This window comes from Brassica napus, unplaced genomic scaffold (genome assembly GCF_020379485.1).
Source record: "Brassica napus cultivar Da-Ae unplaced genomic scaffold, Da-Ae ScsIHWf_306;HRSCAF=497, whole genome shotgun sequence".
NCBI classification, from domain to species: Eukaryota; Viridiplantae; Streptophyta; class Magnoliopsida; order Brassicales; family Brassicaceae; genus Brassica; species Brassica napus.
In genome coordinates this window covers 35,187-60,514 of record NW_026016305.1, presented here as the reverse complement: position 1 = coordinate 60,514, position 25,328 = coordinate 35,187, and the positions used below count along the sequence as shown (strand labels likewise).

The 25,328-nt window shown below is 32.2% G+C and overlaps 4 protein-coding genes across 5 annotated transcripts; 2 read left to right on the top strand and 2 right to left on the bottom strand.

Moving 5' to 3' along the window:
* Positions 1–5,513: 5,513 nt before the first annotated feature.
* On the top strand, positions 5,514–8,316 carry LOC106449551 (protein HEADING DATE 3B-like). The gene is made up of 5 exons (XM_013891295.3): positions 5,514–5,923; positions 6,007–6,242; positions 6,357–6,931; positions 7,015–7,066; positions 7,312–8,316. The coding sequence occupies exons 2-5, from the start codon at positions 6,033–6,035 to the stop codon at positions 8,083–8,085; spliced, it is 1,611 nt and encodes a 536-aa protein (XP_013746749.1). The 5' UTR covers positions 5,514–5,923; positions 6,007–6,032; the 3' UTR covers positions 8,086–8,316.
* Positions 8,317–8,379: 63 nt separating this feature from the next.
* LOC125603032 (glycosyltransferase BC10-like) lies at positions 8,380–10,340 on the bottom strand. The gene is made up of 3 exons (XM_048774295.1): positions 10,069–10,340; positions 9,267–9,871; positions 8,380–9,177 (listed from the first exon to the last, which is right to left on the bottom strand). Exons 2-3 carry the CDS (start codon positions 9,771–9,773, stop codon positions 8,539–8,541), a joined length of 1,146 nt encoding a protein of 381 aa, XP_048630252.1. The 5' UTR covers positions 9,774–9,871; positions 10,069–10,340; the 3' UTR covers positions 8,380–8,538.
* Positions 10,341–13,618: 3,278 nt separating this feature from the next.
* Positions 13,619–16,396, top strand: LOC106446007 (uncharacterized RNA methyltransferase BH0687-like). Of its 2 annotated transcripts, none has more exons than XM_013887674.3 (10): positions 13,619–14,104; positions 14,179–14,412; positions 14,503–14,664; positions 14,747–14,856; positions 15,019–15,127; positions 15,245–15,400; positions 15,491–15,606; positions 15,686–15,852; positions 15,945–16,075; positions 16,166–16,396. In XM_013887674.3, exons 1-10 carry the CDS (start codon positions 13,634–13,636, stop codon positions 16,271–16,273), a joined length of 1,764 nt encoding a protein of 587 aa, XP_013743128.2. In that variant the 5' UTR covers positions 13,619–13,633; the 3' UTR covers positions 16,274–16,396. The 2 variants fall into 2 exon arrangements, with proteins under 2 accessions (XP_013743128.2, XP_013743127.2); XM_013887673.3 differs by having other exon boundaries at positions 14,170–14,412.
* Positions 16,397–16,432: 36 nt separating this feature from the next.
* On the bottom strand, positions 16,433–20,388 carry LOC125603026 (uncharacterized protein At1g51745-like). The gene is made up of 3 exons (XM_048774286.1): positions 19,849–20,388; positions 18,960–19,756; positions 16,433–18,469 (listed from the first exon to the last, which is right to left on the bottom strand). Exons 1-3 carry the CDS (start codon positions 20,037–20,039, stop codon positions 17,643–17,645), a joined length of 1,815 nt encoding a protein of 604 aa, XP_048630243.1. The 5' UTR covers positions 20,040–20,388; the 3' UTR covers positions 16,433–17,642.
* Between the last annotated feature and the right edge of the window lie 4,940 nt (positions 20,389–25,328).

Here is a 25,328-nt window from a genome sequence, read left to right as displayed (position 1 = left end):
GTAACCAATGGTTCTCGAGATCTTGATTTGAGGTGTACTGTCTTTTGCTGATCCTATTGAAGATACATTAGCTTGAATGCAGTTTACATGATTTTTATGTTCACTAGAGTCTGAATACGTAGCCACAAAGCAAACAATATCATCCTGAAGTTTCTTGAAATCATCTGAATTTATAAATATATTTATATAACTAAGAGGTGTGTCTTTTTGGACACATAACTTTCGATTGATGAATTCATTTTAACATAACTTCGAACAATATATAACCCACTTTTACCTAAAGAAATATATATTTATATTTTAATGAATGCAAGAAAAAATTCCCTTTTAATAATAATAAATAAGATTATATCATATATTAATGTATACTATACATTCTAATTATTATATTTTTTTCAAAATTGTTTATTATTAAAATATATAAGTATTATGAAAATATATATTAAAATTATAAAACTATTGTTTATTCCTAAATTATGGAGAAACTAACAAATAAACAAAACTAATTCTTAAATTATATCATAAGAAAATATATTTATATTTTAATGACATGCAGAAAAAGAAAAGTTCACTTTTAAATAATAATAAACTAGATTTTCACCCGCACAACTGTGCAGGAATATATTTTCACATTTATATATATATAGATATTTGTTTTACATAATTACTATATATTTTTAATATTACTCACATATTTAAATCATATATATGTTGCTTATTATATATTTGTCCTATTGAATTTGTGTTTGATTACTAAACTAAATTTTTTAATGCATGAAACAACATATATAAAAACAATTTTGTATTTAATTTATTATAATCATGATCCGTAACTCAAATCGCTAGATTTTGTTAGTAATTTTTTAATGTTTATTAATTTTATATAATAAATTACTGTATATTAAAAAGTTTAAGATAAAATAAATTTTTATACATGTATTATATAGTTTACTAATATTAACCCGTTCAACCAACATATTATATTTTTAGCATAAATATTTAATATTTATGAAAATAAAATATGTTAACTTATCAATTTAAAATAATTTTATCATATTTTGTTCAATATAACGTTTTTATTTTAAAATGATAAATATTATTATAAAATTGATAAAATAGGATATAATTTTATTCTTTTAGTAACATTTCATTACTAATTACAAAATTAGTTGAAAATATATATATTCAATTTATGACAATTAAGATCTTATTATAATTTTTTTAAGAGATTTGTTAGAATTTTAAATTTTTTTAAAAAAATTAAAAGATATAAAAGATATTATGATTAAAGTAGTTAAAAATATTATATATATTAGCATTAGTGATATACATTTAATAGAAAATTTAAATGATGGTCCAAATAAAAATATCATTCATCAAAAAAATCATAATTTTTATTTTATTAGAAAACAAATTTGAAAAAATTAAAATAGAAATAAATATTATTTCTAACAAAATCTTTAAAAATTATTAGTAAATGTATTTTTGAAATTAATTAATTTATTTTTATTTAAATTTTTGTTTATAAACCAAAACTATATTCAATTTTAATTTCTAATTATATTTTATGATAATTTAAATAAAAGCTAACTAATTTTCAAAAGTAAATTTAAAAAGATTCTAAGAAGATTTTCAAAAGATTTTGTTAGAACATTTTAAATATATTCATTTGTATTTCAAATAAAAAGATAAAAATATTAAAAGATATAATAATGAACTTATGTAAAATATGATATTTTCTAGGAATGGTCCACACTAGATATAATAATGAACTTATGTAAAATATGATATCACACATGAAAAAAAGTCATGACTTCTGTTTTAATATATTAGATAAGACAGTGTCAAATATTTATGCGGATTATACATATAACTATCATAAAAATTCTAAAATTTGTGATAATAAATTATATAAATATTATAAAAACTATTTATTAAAATTATTAGGACTACTGATTATTTTTAAAATCATGGAAAAGATGAATTTTAAAAAAAATCACTTCTCCAATAATAATAAAATTATATTTTAATGGCATGCAAGAAAGAAAATTTCACTTTTAAATAATAATAATAAATAAGATAATATTTAATATTTATGTGGATTATACACAAAATTATCATAATCTTTTCAAAATTTTAATATTAAATTATAAGAAATATTTTTTTAAATTATTAGGATTATTGATTATTCCTAAAATTATAAAGAAGATCACAAGTAAGCAAAATCATTTCTCACATAATAATAAAATCATGGAGAAAATGACAATTAAAAATAATCACTTCTCAAATAAAATAATAAAAATATATTATATTTTAATGGCATGCAAGAAAAGCTCACTTAAAAAAAATAATAAATATGTTAATATTTAATATTTATGTGGATTATACATGTAATTATCATAATGTTTTCAAAACTTTTAATATTAAATTATGAAAATGGCATGAAAGAAAGAAAATTTCACTTTTAAATAATAATATAAAATATATTATATTTTAATGGCATGCAAGAAAGGAAAATTTAACTTTTAAATAATAATAATAAATAAGATAATATTTAATATTTAATTATCATAAAAATTCCAAACTTGGTGATAATAAATTATATAAATATTATAAAAACTATTTATTAAAATTATTAGGACTACTGATTATTTCTAAAATCATGGAGAAGATGATTTTTTAAAAAAAATCACTTCTCGAATAATAATAAAATATAGTATATTTTAATGGCATGCAAGAAAGAAATTTTCACTTTTAAATAATAATAAATAAGATAATATTTAATATTTATGTGGATTATACATAAAATTATCATAATCTTTTCAAAACTTTTAATATTAAATTATAAGAACTCTTTTTAAAATTATTAGGATTATTGATTATTCCTAAAATTATAAAGAAGATGAAAAGTAAGCAAAATTATTTCTCACATAATAATAAAATCATGGAGAAGATGACAATTAAAAATAATCACTTCTCAAATAAGATAATAAAAACATATTATATTTTAATGGCATGCAAGAAAAGTTCACTTTAAAAAAATAATAAATAAGTTAATATTTAATATTTATGTGGATTATACATGTAATTATCATAATGTTTTCACATAATGGTGTTTTTAGATTATAATAGATTTTCGTGAATTTGTATTATCTCTTTTAAAAAAAAATATTATTACCTCTTTTCAATTATTCTTTTTGTAAAGTAAATAAATAATTTATTTATTTTCTAAATCATATAGCCTCATTATATATTTTCTTTTCTTTCAAATTAAAAAGAAAATAATAGTGATACATACAAAATTGGACAATTTTCTTAAATAACCATTTTTAAGTTTTTGTCACAGAAAACATTCAAAGAGGAAATGACCAAAAACAATTTCATTAAAAGGTCAAAAGACTATTTTACCCCTTGCTTTATAGATATATATGTAATAAAAATAAAAAATAATATGTTTCTTTTATAATTTTGGATTATATGTTTTCGAATTTGAACTTTTGTATATATCTTTTATAATTTCGGATTATATGTTATCAAAAATAAAATAAAATCGATTTTGTTTTTCAAAATAGTTTTTTTGAATTTTCTTTTTAAAATTTGAAAATGCTTTTTTCAAAATATTTTTTTCGAATTTTCTTTTTAAAATTTGAAAATGCTTTTTGAAAATATTGTTTTTTAATATTAAAATTTATTAATATTTATAAATGTAATTATCAAAATTTTACGTTCAAAAATGATAATATTTATAAAAATAATTATATATTTTAAAAATGTAAAAGTATATAAATGTAAAGAATTATAGTTTTGGACATTTTATATATTAAAACAGAAGTCACGACCTTAATTCATGTGTGATTTTTTTTAAATGGATCTAATGGACATATTACTAGAAAGTTATGTTACATTTAATATGTAATCTTATCATTATTATATTTCTAAATAACTCACTTTCTAGATTATAGGAGCTAAATAATATGTTTATAACACAATATTGCTATATTATAGGAACCAAATAACTATCAATCATTTCCAAGAATAAAATGTGATCTGGAAATTCTGTTATCAATTTTTACTTCCATATCTTGTACCATCGTGTTTGAAAGAGACTGCAAGGAGCAAAAATATTTCTCGAGACTTCTACACGTAATCAAGTACATTTTTAAAACTAAACTGATTTCATATTAATTTGTGTTTTTTATATAGTTCATTTACAAAATAAATTTAAATGTTTTATAAATTCTTTATAAAATTTATACAAAAAGCGTTAAGTTTAATTTTTGTTAACTTTCTTATTTTGTGAAATGTTTGATTATCTTTGGAGATGATAATATTTTAATATTTTCTAAATTCTATTTCTATTTATCTATTCAATAATGAAATACTAATCCAAAAAAACAAAAAAAAAATATATAAGAAGAAATAACACATATGAAAGTTTGAAACAATCTATTTGATGAAGAACAATTATACTCTAATATTATTATGTTTGAACAACCTTAGTATACTCGATAATATAAATTTATGAAGCTAAAAGTTTATTTTTTTAATAACTTGTGAAATTTTGAAACAACCAATTTAATAAAAAAAATATACGGTAAAATTATTATGTTCTAAAAATTAATAGATACACCTCATATATATTATAATATATACCAATTTAGAAATAAAACAAAATGTTTATATAAAAATAAATGAAAACAAACACTCGCGCGGTTGTACGGGTCGAGATCTAGTATATGGATTTAAGGTGCAATAGATATTTGGTAGAATGATTATTTTGTTTTCTAGTTTTTTATCACATGGATTTTGAAAATCACATGGATACATATAATATTTTGAAAGTTGAGTCTTATGAGTAAAAATGAATAGAATTCATCTCCCAAATAACATTAGATTTAGTTATAATTATTGAATTAAAAATAACTAACCTTTTTTAATAACAATAGATTTTGAAAATTCTTAAACCAATAACAATGGATTCTAATAAGATTTTTGAAATCGAAGAACCAATAACAATGGAATCTCAAAATTTTCAAAGTTCATGAAAATTCACTTACCAATAATCCCCCTTTAATGTGCAATCTGATGTGATCAAAAGCAACATTCTCTATCTTAGTTCTATACAAAAAGAAAAATTATTTAAAAACCCGTATGAAGTTCTCCCATTGGAGGAAGAAAAATTTATTTGCACTAACAAAGGTTCTTAACAAATCAAATCATCTTATTAACCACTAATTTAATCATAAAAACTCATTAGAGGTACTAATGGATGGACTTGCTCTTACATACGCGCGTTAAATTTGAGAACGCACGAGCGGTTGACTCGCGCGTGGACTAATCGTCCTTTGGTTTTGTGCTAAACCTCGCTTCTGGTCTGTCCCGATCCCAAACCGGGAAAATAGGCTCGTTCCGACCGAACACGCTTCTTCTCTCTCACTTCTGTGTCAGATGATTGCGATCAGAAACAGATATTTCGTTAAAGATAATCCCAAAATAGGAAAAGTTTTGGAAATGATGTAAGTTTTAAGTTAGCCACGCGAGAGATATTGAAAACATGTGGCTAGTGTTGTGCAAAGAGACCGAGTCACCCGAGCATCTTCTCCCTCACGCCCACTCCGACCTAACCAACCAAACCTCGCCACGTTATCTATAATCCGAGTTCCCGTGAGTTAGGGATCTTTACTTGAATGAACCAGACATGACCACAGAGTCACACACACCCACACACACACAAGTTTTGTCGTCCCCTCGTTTGGAATCCATTGTGGGGCGACACAAACATAATATCTTCTTTTGCTTCTGCTCTTCTTGATCTTCTGTCAAGATTCGTTTTAGCTCCCCAAATATATTTAAAAAGAAAAGGTTATAATCATTTGGACGTGGGATTGATCTAAAGTGTTGTTAGATCTTTGATATTCAGAAGGTAAATTCTTCAATAACTACCAATCTTTATTTCTTGAGATTACTTGCAGTGGAAGAAATTGATAGGGTTTGTTGGAAATGTAGGTACGCAAAAGAAAGAAGATCGAAAGATGGGAGGAATGAAAGATGAGGCAAATAGGATAACAATTCCTCCATTGTTCCCAAGAGTTCATGTCAATGATACTGGAAGAGGAGGCTTGCCTCAGCCATTTGATGGCAAATCAAAACGTTACCCTCTTCCTTCTCCGACCAACAAGATCTGTGATTCTCCTTCCACACTCTCTCTGTCTCTTGATCCCCAAGCCAACAACACCCGTCTCGTGAGTTTTCCTTTTCTCCTCAACTCACTTCTTGATTTTGTGTGTTGTTCCATTGCATACTCTTGAATATCACTTTATACTTATTGCCCAATACTTTTTTTCTTGCTTGAACAGCATGGTCGACCTGAAAAGAGTCAGTTTACACAAATCTGCAACACTTCTCCAGCATCAAAGTTTGAGGGGAAGGTGAATCATCCAAGTGCCAGGGGATCATCAGTTACTAATACTAAGCCTAGTTCAATAATACAAAATGAGTACCATTTCAAGAACCTTACCAACTTGGATTCTCTTAAGGCTCCTCTTGTTAGACGCTCAGAAACAAATCCACAAGCAAACACAGATTTATCACTCCAGTTTTGTACTAGTAGTAGCAGCATAGCTGGAGGAGGTGGAGAAGCTGCTGGTTCCAAGGTTGCCCTGGACAATCTTCACATTCGAGAATTACTTTTGCAAGATGAAAGCAAGAACAGGTCTCTCAATATGATGAAAACTCAGTTGTATAGAAGAAGAGCCGTTGATGTATCTAACGTTGAAACTCAAAAGAAGCTCAAAACTGTGCCTCCACGTGAACAAGATGTCTTAGACCGTTCTGCCTTAGACTCTTTGTCTGGTATGAGTGCTTCATCTAATGATGTTGCAAGAGTGATAGGTGACAAGATGTTTTGGAAGATGAGAACTTATATGATCAAGTATGTATCCTTTCACTTACTTGTCAGTCTCAAGTATATAAACTTTGCCTTGTTTCTTACTTTTGTTCTGCTGATATGTTCAGCCAGCAGAAGATCTTTGCAGCACAAGTCTTTGAGCTTCATAGGCTGATAATGGTAAGCTGCTAACAACTAACTTCCTATGTTTTTCAGCTTTCATTTGGTCTGACCATTAACAGGCCAGCCCTGATTTTTTTTGGGAGGGGCCGGAGGCGATTTAGTAAAGGTTTCAAACTTTTTTTTTACAAAATTAGGGGTGTATGTCTATATAATTTTCTTTAAAATTTTTGGGGGCTATAGGCGAATGTTTCATTTGGCTATGCCTAGGACCGGTCCTGACCATGAACCTTAACATGATACAGGTTCAAAAGATGGTTGCAAAATCACCAAACCTGGTTCTTGAAAGTAAGCTTAATGGCCTAAGAAGTGGTTCAATGGTTGCTTCAAAGGTTAAGAAACCAATCACGGAGAATCACAAACCTGTAACCGAAGAATATCCAGAACATATGAAACCAAAGCTTCCTCTACCTTCCATAACCAAAGAGCTCATGAAGCCAATTTGGCAACAACAGCTACTTCCTCCTCCTGGAAACCAATGGTTAGTTCCTGTAATGTCTCCTTCAGAAGGTCTGGTCTATAAACCATACGCAGGACCATGTCCTCCTCCTCCTTCAGCCTTCATGGTTCCAATCTATGGACAAGATTCGCTCGACACATCAGCACTCAAGTTCCCTGTTTCTACTCAGTTTAGCCACAACTACTTCCCACAGCCGAACGCTAGGACAACAGTACTTGACCAGACAAACCCGTTTGGTCAGCTTCAAAGATGGTCTAGCACATCGAGCCACATGACTCAAGCCATTCCATTTTCTTTAAAGAAGTCTCAGGAATCTAATGACAGTGATGTACATGGAAGTACAGCTTCAAGTCCACCAGAGAAGCATAAATTCGATGTACTTCCTCTATTTCCTACAGAGCCTACTCATCACAATGATGAGCATGAGCAGAAACAGCAACCTCTGCACCGTGCCATTAAAGCCATTCCTCATAATTCAACATCTGCCTCTGAATCTGCTGCAAGAATTTTCCGTTCCATTCAAGAAGAAAGGAGGGACTCAGATCATATGATTAGGTAGTTTTTCTTTACTTTCAACATTCCACATTCTTTTTGCTCTATAATTGCTTCTTTAAATCTAGTTAAGTTTTCCAGTGTATTCTATTTAATCTTCATGTGAAGATGTAACATAAAACACACACACACACACACACACACATATACATTGATATTGTATTTGACAAACAGCTAATAAAAGAGAGAAGTTTTTGTTCCATTAATAACAATTCAGTTTTGAAATGTTATGCAAATGCCAAAACAGTATAACAAGATGACTCTGATACTAAAAATATATCAATTCTCTTTTATTCAGTTATCTATAAAGTTAAATTTCATTAGTCATTGAAGTATCTATATTTTTTTGTTTTTGAACGACAAAATAAACATCTATATATAAATGCGGAAGTGGACAATAATGATCAGTTGTGTCCATGCTAAAGCAAAGCTACACTCAAAAGTTCAAAAAGCACATCCATTAGAACCCAAGAACCTTTGGTGCAAGTTTGAGTAATGGCTCCAATGCACTTGGAGCAAACTTTCTTGCAAAGAGATAACACACTTGAGATGTCTGATCATTGTATAAGCAGGACTGACCTTCCTGAATCATCTTGAGAAACATCTCTGTTATAACAGACTTCCCAAAAGTAGTTGGATGAGGACCACCTTTTGACCAATCTGTCCAAGTTAATGTCCTCTTCGCCAGCAAATGAGAATATCTAATAGATAGCATCGTTGGGAAGTAATGTTCGTCCACATAACAAGGAGGTCTACAAAACTCTTTGAATTTGTGATAGTAAATGATGTCTTCAACAATGTAAAGAGCAAGTTCTCTGTTGATTTCAAACCACTGAGACCCTTTTCTCCACTGGCTTAGTTGGACTTCTGGTCCCATTGCATAGCTGTATCTGCCTCTTCCGTAAGGCCCGTCCTCATCAGCAGAACCCATGAAACTATATCTTGATTTGGAGACATAATTGTAGATGAACTCGAAACCGCGTAGAGGAATGCAAGCTTCAGAGAGCAAAACAAACCATTCATTAGAGATATCGAGTAACGCGTTAGCCAAAAGCCTTCTCTCAGCTTCACACATACTCATCTCTCCCCAAGCCACATGCTACATAAAAATAGAGAAACTAAATGAAGACACAAGAAGCAACATTACTAAAGAGAAGTTTTGCTCAGTTAAAAGATTAATGAAAGTACCTGACTTGGGATCTGTCTTCTGTAAAACACAGATGAGCTTGGGAAATCCGATTTATAATCTGGCAATGTGTGAACGTATATTAAGTAAAACCCTTCATGCCCTTTGAAAAACCTTTCCCAAAGTGGAGCAAATGGTAATGGACCTTTGGTGAGAAACATGAATGCCATTTTCGGAACCCTTTTAAAAGGATATTCATATCTCCGTGGCTCAATAGATGCACGCCAAAGAAGCTCGCTGTCATTCATGGAGTGCCAAACACTCGATGGAGGCTTGATAAAGCTCTCCAATGTAGTTATCTCATCACTCGTAGAGATAAATGTGGTAGGTGCTAAAGTTTGAACCTTCAAGTACTTGATCATGTGCATGCTAACGACTGAGATTCCAAGAGCCAAAACAACGAGCATCAAGAAAACCTGAAGCACCCGCATTGGTAAAAGAGTCCTACATTGGTTTGTAGGTTTTAAATTAGAAGCTGGTGTATCTTTGACCCCTTCCTCCTTCCCCATTAGCCTGAGTTTATGGTTTTAGCAAATGGGTTATTTTTTTCCAGAAATGCAAGCAAGCCAAAACGTACGAGAAGTTTCAAACTCCAACCTAGTAGTTCCTGTTAGTCTCCGAAGAACACAGAGAGAGAGAGAGAGAGAGACATAAATATCCGACAAACCGTTTTTGTGGTAATATGAGTACATTTTTTTGATTAAAATCTAAAACAAAGCTTCGAGAGTGAGAGTATGGCGAATTCAAGTGTTACTGATTGAAAAAGAACACTAAAAAGATGGAAACTTTGAATAGAAAACGCACCAGAAAAAAGACAAAATTAGTATTTTGTATCTTCTCTGTTACCCATTTGGTTCAGCTGTTGGATTAGTCCATATGTTAGGAGGACATGTTAATGGAGCTTAAATCTTGTCTCATGATCTTAGCCGAGGGATGTTGTCTGAAACTCTCATTTACTTACGAAAACAGAGAGCTTAAATATAAGAAAACTCGGAGAAAGAACATAATAAAAAGCATTAAAACATAAGTACGTTGGTAACTGCTGGTCTTTCTTTGTAACTGATGGTCTTAGTTAGAGACGTTTATTACAATACAAAACGTTTATGACAACTCCGAACGTACGTGTAATGCAGTTTCATGAGCTTTTCATGCCGTCAGAAAAAACGTCTGACGGCGTAGTTCATGAGCTTATCACGCAACAATCCTGGTCTTGAGACTGTCTTGAAGCCTATTGTTCCCTGCGATATCCAATTCAATTACCGAAATAAGATTGTAAAATATGTATAAGAATGTGTTTGTTTATAACAAAAAAAAAATTATATGTTTTTAAAAGTTATCTTTTAATATAAAGATGTGTTTTTCATTTTAAAAGTTGCATATATTTTAAAGGATTCTCATAATAGGACATATCTTTTTTCTCTTATTTTAGTTCATTTTCGTATCTATTTGATATACATTTAAAGAATATTAAATTTGTCTATAAATATTCAGGTAATTTGAGTTTTGGTAATTTAATTATTTTAAAACATTATATATGTATAAACTATTACAACTATTGGTGATTGTAGTCTTTAGAGACGAACTACTACAACTATGATAAACCATTTCAGTTATGATACTTATTAACCATTGTAATGCTTGGTTACTAACCATTGTAATGGTTGATTATTAAGCATTGTAACCTTTAACTCTCTGTATAAAGATATTATTTTAGATTCGAGATTCAGTAAAAACAAAAGGCAGAAAATATTTCTAATAACACATATCTCTTTTATTAGAAATCATTTACAGGATCTCTTACATACTTACTTGATTCGAATTACACAACTGAACACATATTGATTCTTAATTTATTCACCTTGCTTGACTCAACACCTGTTGATTAATTATCTCAGTTACTCAGCTATGAAACCCCAAAACTTTTGTGTTTTCCTCTTAGAATTACAATGTCAAAAACTCTAACCTAGTTAGAGGATTAACCGAGATATATATCAAATAATATTTTTCTATTATCTAATATAATATTTTTTTTTATTTTAGCATTATCAAATCTTCTAAATTGTTATCAAATAATGTTTCCTTAATGCTTATCACGTCAAACAAACATATAGAAATGCTCCACATCAGCACATCTTGACGTTTCTTTCCATTCTTTGAAGTGTGTGTTGCTGTGGGGCGTGCATGGTTCCTCCAAATTCATGATGTTGCTGGTGCTTGCGGACCTGAGTATTGATAAGTTTGATCTCTTCCTGTTGCCGTGAACACATTCTGCACGTTTATTTGCGTCACTGAAATTGGTGTCCACAGCATCTTGCCTCACATGTTTAGGAAGGTCTTCAAAAAACTTTTTCATTGTATTAGAGATTTTTATTTATTAATTAAATAGACCTCTGAGTATAACTGAAAAGAAGAGACTTAGTTGAGATGACGTGACAACATGACAAAAATATGATTGGATGAAATATTTCATCTGACGTGGATAGCTTGAGAAATCTTTAAAATTATTCCTTTTATTAGATTATCTTAACAAAAAAGATAAATATGATCGATTCCGGTTAAATTTTGATGAAGTTTGAGTATCATGAATCTTTGTTGGATCCTAAAATGTCCAAATATGTATCCAAAATTTATAGCTATTTTATAGGTATTTTAACTATAGATGCAAACTGACCCGAACCTAAACAGAATCAACAAACTCAAATATAAAATCTGATTTTTACTTTACACTAGGGGCATTGCCTCCGTGCAAACGCGGGGTTATAGACATAGTTTTTGTTTTATTTCAATATTTGTTAGGGTTATTGTAGCTGTGAATTTTGCGTTTTGGGTTGATCATTGTTTTTCAAGTTTTTTATTGTTATAGGGTTAGAATTGTGATGATAAACTCTGTATGCACTGTTTTCTACTCATGAAAGACTAAATTGTGTTAGTAATGTGATTGATATAGTACGTGGTGTTGCTTGTTGTGTCACTCAGACTTTGTTTGTTTGTCTTTTGTTACTTGTACTGTTGAGATTATATAAATTATATTAAGGTTGTTGAGAGTACCTTTTGTTTCCGGATATTTTTTATCCAGTTTAGTTGTGTAAGTTGTGTACGTATTAAGTAATATATTTTCTTATTCTTATTATGTTGGTTATATGTTTTTTTTAAACTTGTTGCTTTTAATGGACCTTTAAAACAAATACATGAAGACTTATAAAAATAACTATAAAATGAGTGACAATTAGTATTTGGGCCTTAATGGATTATAAACGAATATATGTATTTTTCATAAGAAGACAATATCATTGGCCTGTTGACATTGAGCATGTAAGCTATTTTCATAAGACAAGAGAAGTGAGCAGGTGGAGATGTTGTTGCCGCCTTTGTGTATGTTGGGATTGTCTCTTGTATCTCCTGGTGTGGCTGTGTTTGTTTCTCTTTTATTTGATGGATAATATGTAAACAAAAATCATTATTAGTTATATTTATCAGAGTTTGTAACTTACTCTGCTTTTTTTGTTTATGTAATTTCACTGATTTTGGTTGTCGTCTTCGTCTTCTTCGTAAGCATCTGCGAAAGTAAGTTTGTAAATTGTTAAATAGCTGGCCGTGTAGTTTGTATTTCTTTAGATGGCTCAATGTATGTGTCGTTGAGTTTTAGTTGAGTTGATTGGTTTGGTATATTTTTTTAAAAGTTTATTTGTAAGATTAGATAAAAAGAGAGGTGATCATTAATGATTCGTCTTTTTTGGGATTCTAGTTTTTGGTGTTTTGATTGTTTGGGTTATTGTGGTTTCTTTTAAGCTGTAAAATAAAGATTTATGTAAAATTAGATTGATAGGTGAGGAAGATAAATAGATGACCACAAATCTTAGGTAGGAAATATTTTTGATTATTGATGTTAGCACAATATAAACAGTAATATGTTCAAAACGATGTCGTATTATCTTGTTAACGGTTGACTAACTTCTGTTAGAGTCAACGTAGATTTAGACGTGTTTTAAAAAGTTTGGGTAATTTTTCTTAAATTATAATTGAGTTGAGGTCGTTTTTGGCACTGGCCATTTGTTCGGGTCCTATTTGGCACGACTGAGAGTGTTGAAGTTGAAATCGGCACTTTCCTTGTATATCAAAACGACGTCGTTTTATCTCGTTAACGGTTGATTAACTTCTGTTAGAGTCAATGTAGATTTAGGCATGTTTTAAGAAGTTCAGGTAGTTTTTTTAAATTATAATTGAGTTGAGGTCGTATTTGACATTGATCAATTGTTCGGATCGTATTTGGCACGACTGAAATTGTTGGGGTCGAAATCGCCACTTTTCCCGTAAGAAGACGAAGAAGATAGTTTTCTGACGGCGTGAAACGCTGTCGTTTTAAACGCTGATGAAGATGACCAATTCACCCTTTATCACAACTTCTGAGAAAGTCATTTTTCTTCCTCTTTCGAGCTCTCTCCTCACTAAAACCCACACATCGACTCCAATGTTAGCCACCACGCCTGCCCATGCCCTCAGGCTCAGGTACGTGGTCCCCACGCGCGCATGGCTTCATAAGTTCCGATGCTCCTCCTCCTCCTCCGCGGTTCCTCTCGCTCACCTCTCTGCTTCTCAGCTCTCCGGCGGTAACAACAACACACTGAAGGCGAACAAAGAAGAGAACAACAGCGAGAAGAAAACGGCGCCGTATTACCCGAAACGAGGGCAGACGGTGGAGCTCGTCTGCGAGAGTTTGGGGTTCAAGGGAAAAGGAATCTGCAAGGTTGATGGCACTGGCTTCGTCGTCATGTGCGACCGTGCTCTTCCCGGCGAGCGTTTCCTCGGCCGCGTCACTCGCCGCAAAGGCAGCTACGCTGAGGTTTCATTAAAAATCTCTCCTTTTTGCAATCTTTTTGTTCGTATTTGCTTATTGTTGTTGTTTAGGTGACAAAGATCAAGACTTTAACTCCACACCGTGACTTGGTTGAAGCTCCATGCGAGTACGCTTCCTACTGTGGTGGTTGCAAAGCTCAGAATCTCTCCTACGAAGCTCAGCTTCGAGCTAAAGAGGAACAAGTTCATGAGCTCATCACTCATGTCGGAAGGTTCTCTGATAACAATCCAGGTCTTGAGACTGTCTTGAAGCCTATTGTTCCTTGTGATATCCAGTTCAATTACCGTAACAAGGTTTTGATTTGTTTTTGTTATCAAGTGTCCCTTTTGGTTGATTTGGTCTCTCAGCTTATATTACTTTTATTTTATTTTTTTGTAATATAGATGGAGTTTTCATTTGGTCCACAAAGATGGCTTCCGGTTGAAATGTTGCACGAGAGAGAAGATGGTCCTGTGAGCTTTGCGTTGGGGCTACACGCTCCTGGATTTTTTGACAAGGTTTTGAATGTTGATAAGTGCTTGTTACAAAGCGAGCCTGCTAACATGGTACGGTGAAAGCAGTTTTGTTCAGAGTTAGAGCTCTTCTTTGAGTATCGTTTAGTAACATTTTTTGTTATTATCCATATAGGTTCTTGCTGCTGTTCAAGATTGCTGGAGAGATCCTGAACTAAATCTTTCGCCCTATAATGCTCGTTCACATGCCGGGTTTCTTAAACATTTGATGCTTAGAACTGGAAGGTATTGAAGGTACTTGAATCATAATGTCAAATAGAACAAGCAATTTGTTCTCTTATAGAGAAGTGAAAATTATTGTTGTATCTTCGTATGATCAGTAGCAGTAGTTCTTCTTTCATCTCCTAAGTTTTGCTAATACTTTCTTATTATCAAACTTGAGCATAGGAATGTGGAGACTGGTTCACAAGAACTCATGATCAATTTTGTGACATCCTCTTATAAGCCAGAGCTGTTGAAGCCCCTTGTTGATAAAGTTTCGTCAATTCCTGAAGTGGTTCGTAATGAAATCTTACTTGCTTCATTCCTAAAGCCTTAATAGATTGAGCACATTCTTTTCCTGCATTGTAATTTTAATACTTTGCATACTTTTCTTTGGGTCATGAAAATGCAGGTAAGCATCATGAATAATGTAAATTCCTCTGTTGGAAATACATCGGTTGGGGAACAGGAATATACACTTTACGGTAAAGAAACAATCGCAGAGGTCTTGAGAGGCCTTACATTTCAAATATCAGCCAACTCTTTCTTTCAGACTAACACTCATCAGGTATACATAGCAATGAACCAGCTTGATTCCTCTTACACCTCAAATATTAAACACAAACTTGGTGAAACTAAATTGGTATTCACCATGTAGGCTGAAGTTCTGTATAAGCTAATTGAGGAATGTGCTGGACTTAAAGGAGATGGCTCAGAAGTTGTGCTTGATCTTTTCTGTGGAACTGGTACAATTGGTCTTACACTTGCCAGAAGGTAGAAACGTTGAGCCTAAGATATTGCCAAAAGATAATGAATCTTAGCAGTTCTGATCGTTTGATTCTCTTCCTTCTAGGGCGAAGCATGTGTATGGTTATGAAGTAGTACAACAAGCAATAACAGATGCACACAAGAATGCTCAAATAAACGGCATAGAGAATGCAACATTCATCCAAGGGGATCTGAATAAAATAGGAGAGGATTTTGGGAGCAATTTTCCTAAACCTGATATCGTTATTTCTGGTTATAATTTCTTTTTTTCATCTTGATTCTAATACTTTTTACCAGTTTTTTTTTATTTCCTACTCATTAGAGAAGTGTTTATTTTTTTACAGATCCCAATCGGCCTGGTATGCACATGAAGTTGATCAAGTTTCTGCTAAACCTTAAATCTCCACGGATCATCTATGTTTCATGTAATCCTGCAACCTGCGCTAGGGATCTTGATTACCTTTGTCATGGCGTGGTTAGTAGCTAATCCTTTTTCCTGAATCTTTACTGATTATATAAATTTTGTAAAGGTATTCAACAAAAACTTGGTGATTTTGAAACGTAGGAGGAGAAGAATATAAAGGGTTGCTACAAACTGATGAGTGTGCAGCCAGTGGATATGTTCCCTCACACTCCTCACATTGAATGTGTCTGCTTGCTTGAGCTTTCTTGATCTCTCTTGTGACTATGACTTCTTTCATTTGGTCTCTAAGCAGATGATAAACAAAATGAAAACACAGATTTTTAGATTGAGGGAGTTTTGTTTTTCCCAATAGAGTTAAGCCTTTTGTGGGATGGGATCAACAAGTCTCAGTAACATCATCACATCAACTTTCTCCTTTCACGAACCGACTTGAAATATTATTTGAATAAAACTTGCTTATCTACAAAAGGACAAAAAAAAAGAAAGTAGTTGACTTCAACAAGAACATGATCAATCTTCCAAAAAGCTTTCATCTTCCGTCTTAATTACGTTTTCTTGAGCTAAGTTGACGAGCGTAAGCCGCAACACGCTTTGCCCACTTCACAATACCTTCCTTCAGCTTTTTAGAATCCATACGACTCAAAGATGATGGTTTCTTCTTCCCATCCGTTGATGACTCCATGAACGAGAATGACAAGCATCGATAATAACTCGACTTGTTGCTTCCATTGTTCTTTCTCTCTGAAGCCTGTCTCTTCACAGACATGTCAGAGATCTTGAAATGGAAAATTAAGAATTGCTATAATCGTTGAGTTGTGAAGAGACTTTATAATAGAGCTTAGGCGCAGACATAAGAAAGATAGTCTTACAAGTTATTGGACATATTATGGTTTGCTTTGGCTTTAAGGTAAAAGACGTGTAAGCGAAGGATCATGTCTTGTTTCATTGCGTTTGACTTTGTCAACGCATATTCTTCTCTTCCTGTCACTTCCCAAATGGAATCTAGATGTTTTTCTTATTTTATCTGTTCTAGTTAAAGAACTTGTAATATGACTTTTCTATGATCCGGTTTTGCCAAACCATTGACCAAACACATTTAAGAATAGAGTTGGGTCCACAAAGATGCAATAAACATAGCCAGCCACACACCCAAGTAGAGATGGTGTGTCTGAATATAATGCAGACATAAAAAGAACCAAATAGCAATAAATAGTTTCTTTTCCATCTGAGTTTGACAAGAACCTTTAAGAGCTACAACAAACAATCTGAGTTTATCTGGAAAAAGACTAAAGCAATCCTTGAAATGTTAAGTTGAGTAAATGAGCAACAATGTCTTCTTCCACCTATTCTGAGTTTATCTTTTTTTTTGTTTCTTTTAATATTACACCTCCCACCACCAATTGCTATGTCTAATATAATTACATATACACACATCCACTTCCACATTCTTTTCTCTCTTTCTGTCTCACAAGGACTAAGATATCTCTGTACTATACAGTAATACCCATCCAGCTCGCTAAAACCGGGCTAGTTTCATCTTAAACCTGAGTCAATAAGAAAAAAAGAAAAGACGAGAAATAGAGGCGAAATCAAACCAGGGAGGACCAAACTCATCTCATCAGGTAGTATTATTGCCTGAAGATGGCAATGCTCTATGTACTTGTCTCGCTGACCCCTTCACTGCTTCGTTTATCCTACTGAAGACTACTTTCAGAGGGATGCAAGACACAATCCCCTCTTTCATCTTCTCAATCATCACTTTCTTCTTGCTACTCACTGTCAGCTTCTGGCCACTTAGAGCAGAGAGGCACCTTGTCTTTACGGATAGGGACGAAGCTTTCTTTGACTTTGATGATTTGTGCGGAGGAATGTGTGGTTTCTTTTTCTTGGATTTATTCTTCCAAGATGGCTTCGGCTTCACATCACCAGCAACCATTGGAACAACAAGCGACTTGATATGACTGCACAAAATGCGGTCACACGATCCATCTTGAAGCACTTCAACGGTTAGAGGATGACCGACGATAGCTTCACCGTCCAGTTTACTCATAAGGGAAATCATCGGGACGTTTCTGGGTTTGTAGCTACCTTTTTCCTCGATCTTCACGTCATACAGATGAGAGTTTCTTCCCATACCGCTGAAATGACCATGCGGATTTTGATCAGAGAGAGAACAGTGAGGCAGAGAATTGTTGTTGGCTTCTTCGGCGTAAGCAAGTCTTCTTTCCTCTTGTTTTTTACTCATCTGCCTTGGGTTCCTTTTCCCTTTTATCTGCCACTTGGAAGTGATATCCTCAATCCCATTGATAAGTAAAGCAGATGGACTTACACAAACAAATCCATTACATCCTTCCGTTTTCACCACATCATCACATTGCCTCGTTGGTTCAGAAACAAGAGCTAGAGCTTTCGTGTGTGAAGATGTGAAAGCTGCCGCCAAAGTACCTGGGAACAACAATGCACGTCAGTTTAAGTCATGTTAATTACAAACTGGAAAAAGAAACTACCAAAGGCGATCTAACTGACCAAGTGTTTGATCCAAACAAGCACAGAAGAAACTATAGCAGATAAACAATCTTAAGGCAATACCAGAAACAATTAGTCATACAAAAATAATAGGAAGCATCTGTAATGTTAAGTCACTGAGTTGAATAAAAGGAAAGCATCCATTGCCCAAGTAAAGATCATTAGTATTCTATCTGGATGAGTTGTCTAGACATTAGTGATATAAGTACTTTAATCCATCATGTGACAAATCCAACTGATGATTTATCCACGCTGTTATGTTTCCTCTCTTCCTAAAAGTGGAGGCATTCAGATTATTCCAACCAAGTGTTAACACAAAAATAGACACAGAAACTGCAAATGTCCCTCAGATCAAAAGAAAGAACATTCAATCACCAGAAATTTTATAAAGGAGTTTAGCCATCTATACCTGCAGAGTATTTATCTTCTCCAAGTAGCGGAACATCAAATACTTCATCCTTTGCCGAAACTGATATGCTGGAGATTTCAGTCTCTTTTGCATTGTTATGTATCATCACTTCAGCAACATTCTCAGAAGCATTTAATGAAACATCATCATTGTCACATGAAACCCCATTGCTGTCCAAGTTATCATTGTTGACTACAGCAGAATCTTTGTTTTCTGAGACAGCAACAGAAGCCATAGCAGTTACAGCTGGTGACCTTTTACCTTTCATCGCCGGAGAGCTACCCCTGCTAGTACCATTTGCAAGAACCCCATTCGGCATAGAATCACTGATGTCTTCTTCATCACTAACCAATCCATTTTCCTGCTTATTACCCTCTCCGTTTGATCCTATTGTACCAACTCCAAGATCCTCAAGCCCTCTCATTCGTTTGTTCCCTTCATCACTCCCATCAACTTCCGAGTCATTAGGTGTTCTTTTCCTCCTCTTTCCTGACAAAGGCTGCACCTTTGACGACTCGCCATTACTAGTCTTTTCGCAAGACACACTAGACTGCAAGGCACCTTCAGTCTTTGCCGCATCAGTCGAGTCAGAAGACGTGCTTGGCTTCTCATCTTTTCCAACAAGGAGGGCACTCTCGATCTCGAGAGCATGGACAATGGCGTCTTCACGTCGAGCGTACTTGACAGGCTTCTTACTAGCACCAGTGGCAGTAGCCTTAGCAGTCTCAATACAAGCATCATACTCCCCACAACGAAACGCCTTCACCCTCTTGGACTTTTCAAGATTATACCAATCCCTGCCAAGATAAAAATCAAAACAACAAATATTAACTCTCGCCAATGACTAAGAGAAGACTGAATCAATCAAAAAGGAAGAGACTTTACTTACACGCCAGCATCGTCACGACCTAGAAGCTTAATAGGTGTGCCTGATTTGGGAGAAACGATGGTATCATCAGGAACCTCGTGATGAGCCATGATCCGACCCGGCCACCAAGACCCGTTACGGCGTCGGACCCAAACCAAACCTCCAACGGAGGCATCAATCGCCTTACTGTTTCGCTCATCGCTACTCCCCATCACACACTTGATCTACAGATTCCAAGAGAGGTTCATGAGACTGATTGCGAGAGGGTGTTTATCTAATCTACCACGACAACAAGGACAACGTCGTCGGAGAGTTGATCCCCCGATCTCCGATCAATCACTTGCTGTTTTTTTTTTGCTCTTTGAGGGTTTTGGTTTGTCTTCCTCCGCCAGAGAGAGAGAGAGAGAGAGAGAGAGTTTTCTTTTTCTTTACTTTAGGGCAAAGAGGCGGTTCTGAATAGTTTTGTCTTCCAGTTATATATCTCAGTTTGTGTTTTAGATTCTAGATTTTATTCAGACATAAATTTCCGATTTTGATTCCAGACAATTATTTCTAGTCTAGTTTAGGAGATAAACTTCAGATTTCTTTTTGTTTTGTTTTTAAGAGTTTCTTCTTTCATTCAATATATCACCGAAGCTTTGTCGGACGTCCGATTTTCCGTTTTATAATCGGAATCGGAAGCTTTTCGAAGTTTTCGTAATCTCGTTTCTAAAATGTTTCTAAAATAACTTATTTAAAAATACATTGGATGTTTACATTTTAAATCCCAACTAAATTTCAACGCGCGCTTTACAAATGCGGGATTACTATTTAATTAAAAAATATTTATTTAATAAAAAACTGTAGTTTATTTATTTATTATTTTATTTTAATAGTCTTATTTATATTTATGTCGTTAATTGTTTTCTTTATATGGGTAAAGTTTTTTTGCTTTTAAGGAACTCCAAAAAATTATTGACTATGCATTCTATATGACAATTTTATCCTTGGACATAAAGTTTTGTTTATAACTTTCCATCAATTTGGTCATTTACGGTTTATAAAGCCAAACTCATCTCTTCAAACATAACAACCATTCAGAAGAAGGAAAAAACCTAAAGACCGAAAGATCTAAAGGGATAATTGGTAAAATGACTAACTTGACCAATCGTATCTACAATAACAAAATTTTATTTAATTTAGGTGAAAAAAATCTAAAATTTGGACATGTATTTACTACAGTAATGAGAATCAGTCTCTCACACAAAACACTTACAAAAACGTTAGATATAGCAAGACAAAAAGCGGAAACTAAAATAAGAAAATTGAATAAAAGTATCATATTCATCGATGTAAGACCATTTCGAATAGCATTCTATTTTCTTCTTTGTTTTCCTTTAAAATAGAATAATCTATCTATATTAATAAAGTTGCCCAGAAACTCTCCTTAGAGTGCCACCTCAGCACACCCCGTTCCTTTTGCCGCCACGTATCGAAGAAGAAGGAGCTTCACTTTTTTCTTACGGGAGAGTTTGGTTTTTTTTGGGCTTTAGTTTGAAAGAAGAAAAGTCCAATCCAGTGTTCATGCTGCTATGTTGACGTTTACTTATGTTTACGTATCCTATTATATTGTTTCTCTTTTTTTCTTAATCAGCTTCTTATTTTGCATTATGTTTTAATAATATCTATGTGAGGTTTTCTTTCTTACTATCATCATTTTATAATAATAGCATTACATTGTCCCTTAATACATTCGTTAATGAAAACAAAGAAACCAGCTTTACGATCAAGAGTAGAACCAAGACCTAAGCTATCTTATACGTACACATACAAACTTGAAAACCAGGCCTATGGCAAATCATAATTCGTTGATCATAAAGTTATAATCGAGATGACAAAAAAAAAATACAAAATCAAACCTGGCAAAAAAATTTGGATTATAAGACTATAAAATTTTACAGACGTAATAAACAAATTAAATATAATATAAATACGCACATGCACTATTTTACTCATGATACCCCGTTTATTTAATTTGATATCCCGTTTATTTAATCTTTTAAATTGATACCCCGTTTATTTAATTTGGACTCCGAACAAATACAAGTCGATGCATAACCACAATGTTTAAAAGATTATATTTTAAATCACCTACCACAATGATACACACATTATTATCAGAATTAAAATTACGAATACTCATTCAATATTTCCTACAAAAAACCGAAACTGTTAATCAAATTACAAAATAATATTTTAACCAAACTACAAACAAAAAATATTAGACTTCCCGCGTCCTTATCACGTTTGACCTATGATTTTACCATGCATGAAAACTTAAGAAAACTCATTAAACGGTTTATGCGCATGGGCTCAAAACCTGTGTTCATTTTCTGATACTTAGCCCAAAGCTGATTTTTATAAATTAAAACAACCTAATAATAACGTGTACTAAACCACCAAACCTGATTTAATATATTAAGCCCAAAACGGGTTTCTTCTATGCGTTTTACTTATAAAAATTAATCTTAGTTATTCAAAATTCATAAACAAAATCTTGGTCATTCAAAATTTATAAACAAAATCTTAGTCATTCAAAATTCATAAACAAAATCTAAGATTAATTACTTATAAAAACTAATCTTAATCATTCAAAATTCAAAAAAAAAAAAACAAATCCATTAATCCAATTCTCATATATATCTATACTATTAAATACAATATGATAACAAAAGATAGTCAACACCAAATTTAAACTATACATGGAATCCAATATATACGAAGTTCAAATGATTATCAAAAAAATATAAAACAGTTACTATGGAATAAGCATACTTTCCAAAATTACTTTAAAAAAATCAATTACAAAGACAAGATCACGTCAAGCAATAAACATTGCTCGACCATATATTGATCAGACCAAACCCTTGCCACCTACATATAAACTCTGAAACTTCCACAAGCACTAACCAGAAGAAAAAAACACTCAGATCACAATGGCCGGAAACAGAGATCTCTCTAACCTCGAACTCATGCCAATTGATATGCAAACAGAAATCATTTCACGTGTAGCAAGGCACTCCAGGAGAGCAGTCCGCAATCTCTTGGCTGTGGTTCCTCCTCTTGCCCGCTCCGCGGCAGTTCCTATTGTCTATAGGAATCTCAATATCCACCCGTTAACCGTTCATCCACGAGCTGCGTTACAAAGGTACCAAAGTCTTATGGAAAATTGCCTCGCAAGCGGTAACTTGCAAGCTCATTACGTACGAGGGATACAACAATATTTCCACCACCAAAACGTCAATGGAGGTTTGCTACATCTTCAGATCGCAGCAGAAGGATCGTACGAAAAAGCTGTTTACCTTAATGGTGTAATAATGCTAGCTAAGGGAGAAACGGCAATTGGACAAGCAATGTTAGATACCCTTGGATGGAGACAAAGCAAAAAACGAGCTGACAGGTGCTGGAAAAGGGTCAAGCGCTCACTCCATGGAATAAGAGTCGCAAGACTTGAGTCTTACATGACTGCTTACCGTAACACAAGGGAGACCATCGCATGCCACAGAGACAATATTCACGAGCGCTGTGATACGTGCTACTATTATAAGAAATTGACAAAGTTTGTTTACATGATGTAAACGAACAAAACGTTTACAACTGAGAGAACCAAGCATTACAGCCTCTCTTTTTTTTCATGTTTTATTCCTTAATTTTCATCTAAGTTATTTCCATTTAAACTCTATCATTTATGTATTTTGATTTTAAATAATAAATTATGATTAGTAAAAGTTTCTATTATTATTAGAATTACCAACAGTTATTATATTAGGTCATTATCGTTTGCTTAAGGAGAATGAAATAAGGTTTTACTTCTTCGTCAAGGCATTGGAATATAAACAGAACTCTTCATGTTATTATTCATTTGACGTTTGTTTCAACCGGACAAATTTAATTCAAACATTACCTAATTTTTCAAGTTTCATTAATCATCAAAAAAGAACAGAAGAATATCTATCCCTCAACGTATATTCAACTTTCAAAAATGAAGTCAATTCAACACAAACAAATAACTCCAAAACATGGCTACATCAAAAACATAAGAATTACAACAAAATACAACCGCTCCGCCCGTAGGACGGGCATGCCACTAGTTCTATTATAAAATAATATTTGTTCTATTATAAAATAATATTTGTTTTATTAGTTGATTCTAGAATTTATTAGGCCAAGATTATAGAAGCCAATCAAATTTAAACATGGAGAGGTAATACAATTGAAGATACAAAATAACATGCATATGTAAGTAAATATATGAAAACTAACTATAAATATATTTCTATATCAATAAAAGTTTTATATGTTTTCCTTGTGAAGTTATAAAATTTTAGAAGATAAAAAAACCATGCATATGTTAGAAAAGTCCAAAATATTAATTTTCAAATACGAAAATAATATTAAAAACATCACTTTTAAAAATGTAAGTATATATATATATATATATATTTTAAAAAAATTCTATTACGATATTTAAAGAAGATATTAAAGAAAACAAATAAAAAATATTAAACCATATTCTAAAATTTTTATATTTGGTTTAAAATGAAAGAAATTAATTAAATGGTTTATATATGTAATTTAATAAGGAGAAGAAAAACTCAATTTTTATTGGTCCTCATCATGTTTTAACTTCCTTTTATCAACATTTAATGACTATTATTGATCATAATGCATATTAGTGCAATCTAGTATGCATTATTAATGCACTGCGATGAAAACTTGGTCCTCTCACACAAATATGCAATTAACATTACATATCGGTGTTATGTACCAGGGCCGTCTAACAGCACGCGCAAGTGGAGCGATCGAACAGGGCCCCAAAATATAAAAATAAAAAAGTGTAAGAATTTTTAAAAATATATAGATAAATTATGGTCAGAAACTTTAAAATTTTAGATATAATGTTAAATTTAGAGTTTATAATTAAAAAAATTAGACAAAGTTATTAAATTTTAAAACTATTTGATAAAATGTACGATTAATATTTTTTTTTGAACAGGGTCTAAAATTAATTTGAGACGGCCCTGTTATGTACATTAGTATTCAATTTCATGTCTTGTAAAAATGAAATAAACATTGCATATCGGCTCAATATAAACATGGTATTATATTTTATACCATTATATAGTATAACTATGTCTTGTATGCGAGAGTGATTGAATATCTGATCATATGATTTATAAGTAGACTTAAATCATGTTTGAATAACATAGAGTATTTTTGAAATTAGTAATAGATTTATAGGGAAATTCAATGTTAAAATGCGTTAAAGAGAATTAAACCATAAAAGATTTTGGAATTTGTATAAAAATAGTTAAGAAAATTTCATAAATAAAAGAATGGTACCGTCGTAAATACTAAGAAAAATCAAGGAAATCTTAAAAAAGGATCATGTTTTAATAATAATATTAATATAATAAATAAATAAAAATATACAATCATGTTTTATGTTTTATTTTATATTC

Excerpts from the sequence above, each read along its gene's own strand:
- LOC125603032 (XM_048774295.1), bottom strand. The coding sequence starts at position 9,773 with ATGGGGAAGGAGGAAGGGGTCAAAGATACACCAGCTTCTAATTTAAAA. Across the intron at positions 9,178-9,266 it reads GAAGACAGATCCCAAGTCAG|CATGTGGCTTGGGGAGAGAT; the intron begins GTACTTTCATTA and ends ATTTTTATGTAG.
- LOC106446007 (XM_013887673.3), top strand. The coding sequence starts at position 13,634 with ATGAAGATGACCAATTCACCCTTTATCACAACTTCTGAGAAAGTCATT. Across the intron at positions 14,105-14,169 it reads GCAAAGGCAGCTACGCTGAG|GTGACAAAGATCAAGACTTT; the intron begins GTTTCATTAAAA and ends GTTGTTGTTTAG. Across the intron at positions 15,128-15,244 it reads TTTCGTCAATTCCTGAAGTG|GTAAGCATCATGAATAATGT; the intron begins GTTCGTAATGAA and ends ATGAAAATGCAG.
- LOC106449551 (XM_013891295.3), top strand. The coding sequence starts at position 6,033 with ATGGGAGGAATGAAAGATGAGGCAAATAGGATAACAATTCCTCCATTG. Across the intron at positions 6,243-6,356 it reads AAGCCAACAACACCCGTCTC|CATGGTCGACCTGAAAAGAG; the intron begins GTGAGTTTTCCT and ends TTGCTTGAACAG. Across the intron at positions 7,067-7,311 it reads AGCTTCATAGGCTGATAATG|GTTCAAAAGATGGTTGCAAA; the intron begins GTAAGCTGCTAA and ends AACATGATACAG.
- LOC125603026 (XM_048774286.1), bottom strand. The coding sequence starts at position 20,039 with ATGGGGAGTAGCGATGAGCGAAACAGTAAGGCGATTGATGCCTCCGTT. Across the intron at positions 19,757-19,848 it reads GGTCGTGACGATGCTGGCGT|GGATTGGTATAATCTTGAAA; the intron begins GTAAGTAAAGTC and ends TTATCTTGGCAG. Across the intron at positions 18,470-18,959 it reads AGAAGATAAATACTCTGCAG|GTACTTTGGCGGCAGCTTTC; the intron begins GTATAGATGGCT and ends TGTTGTTCCCAG.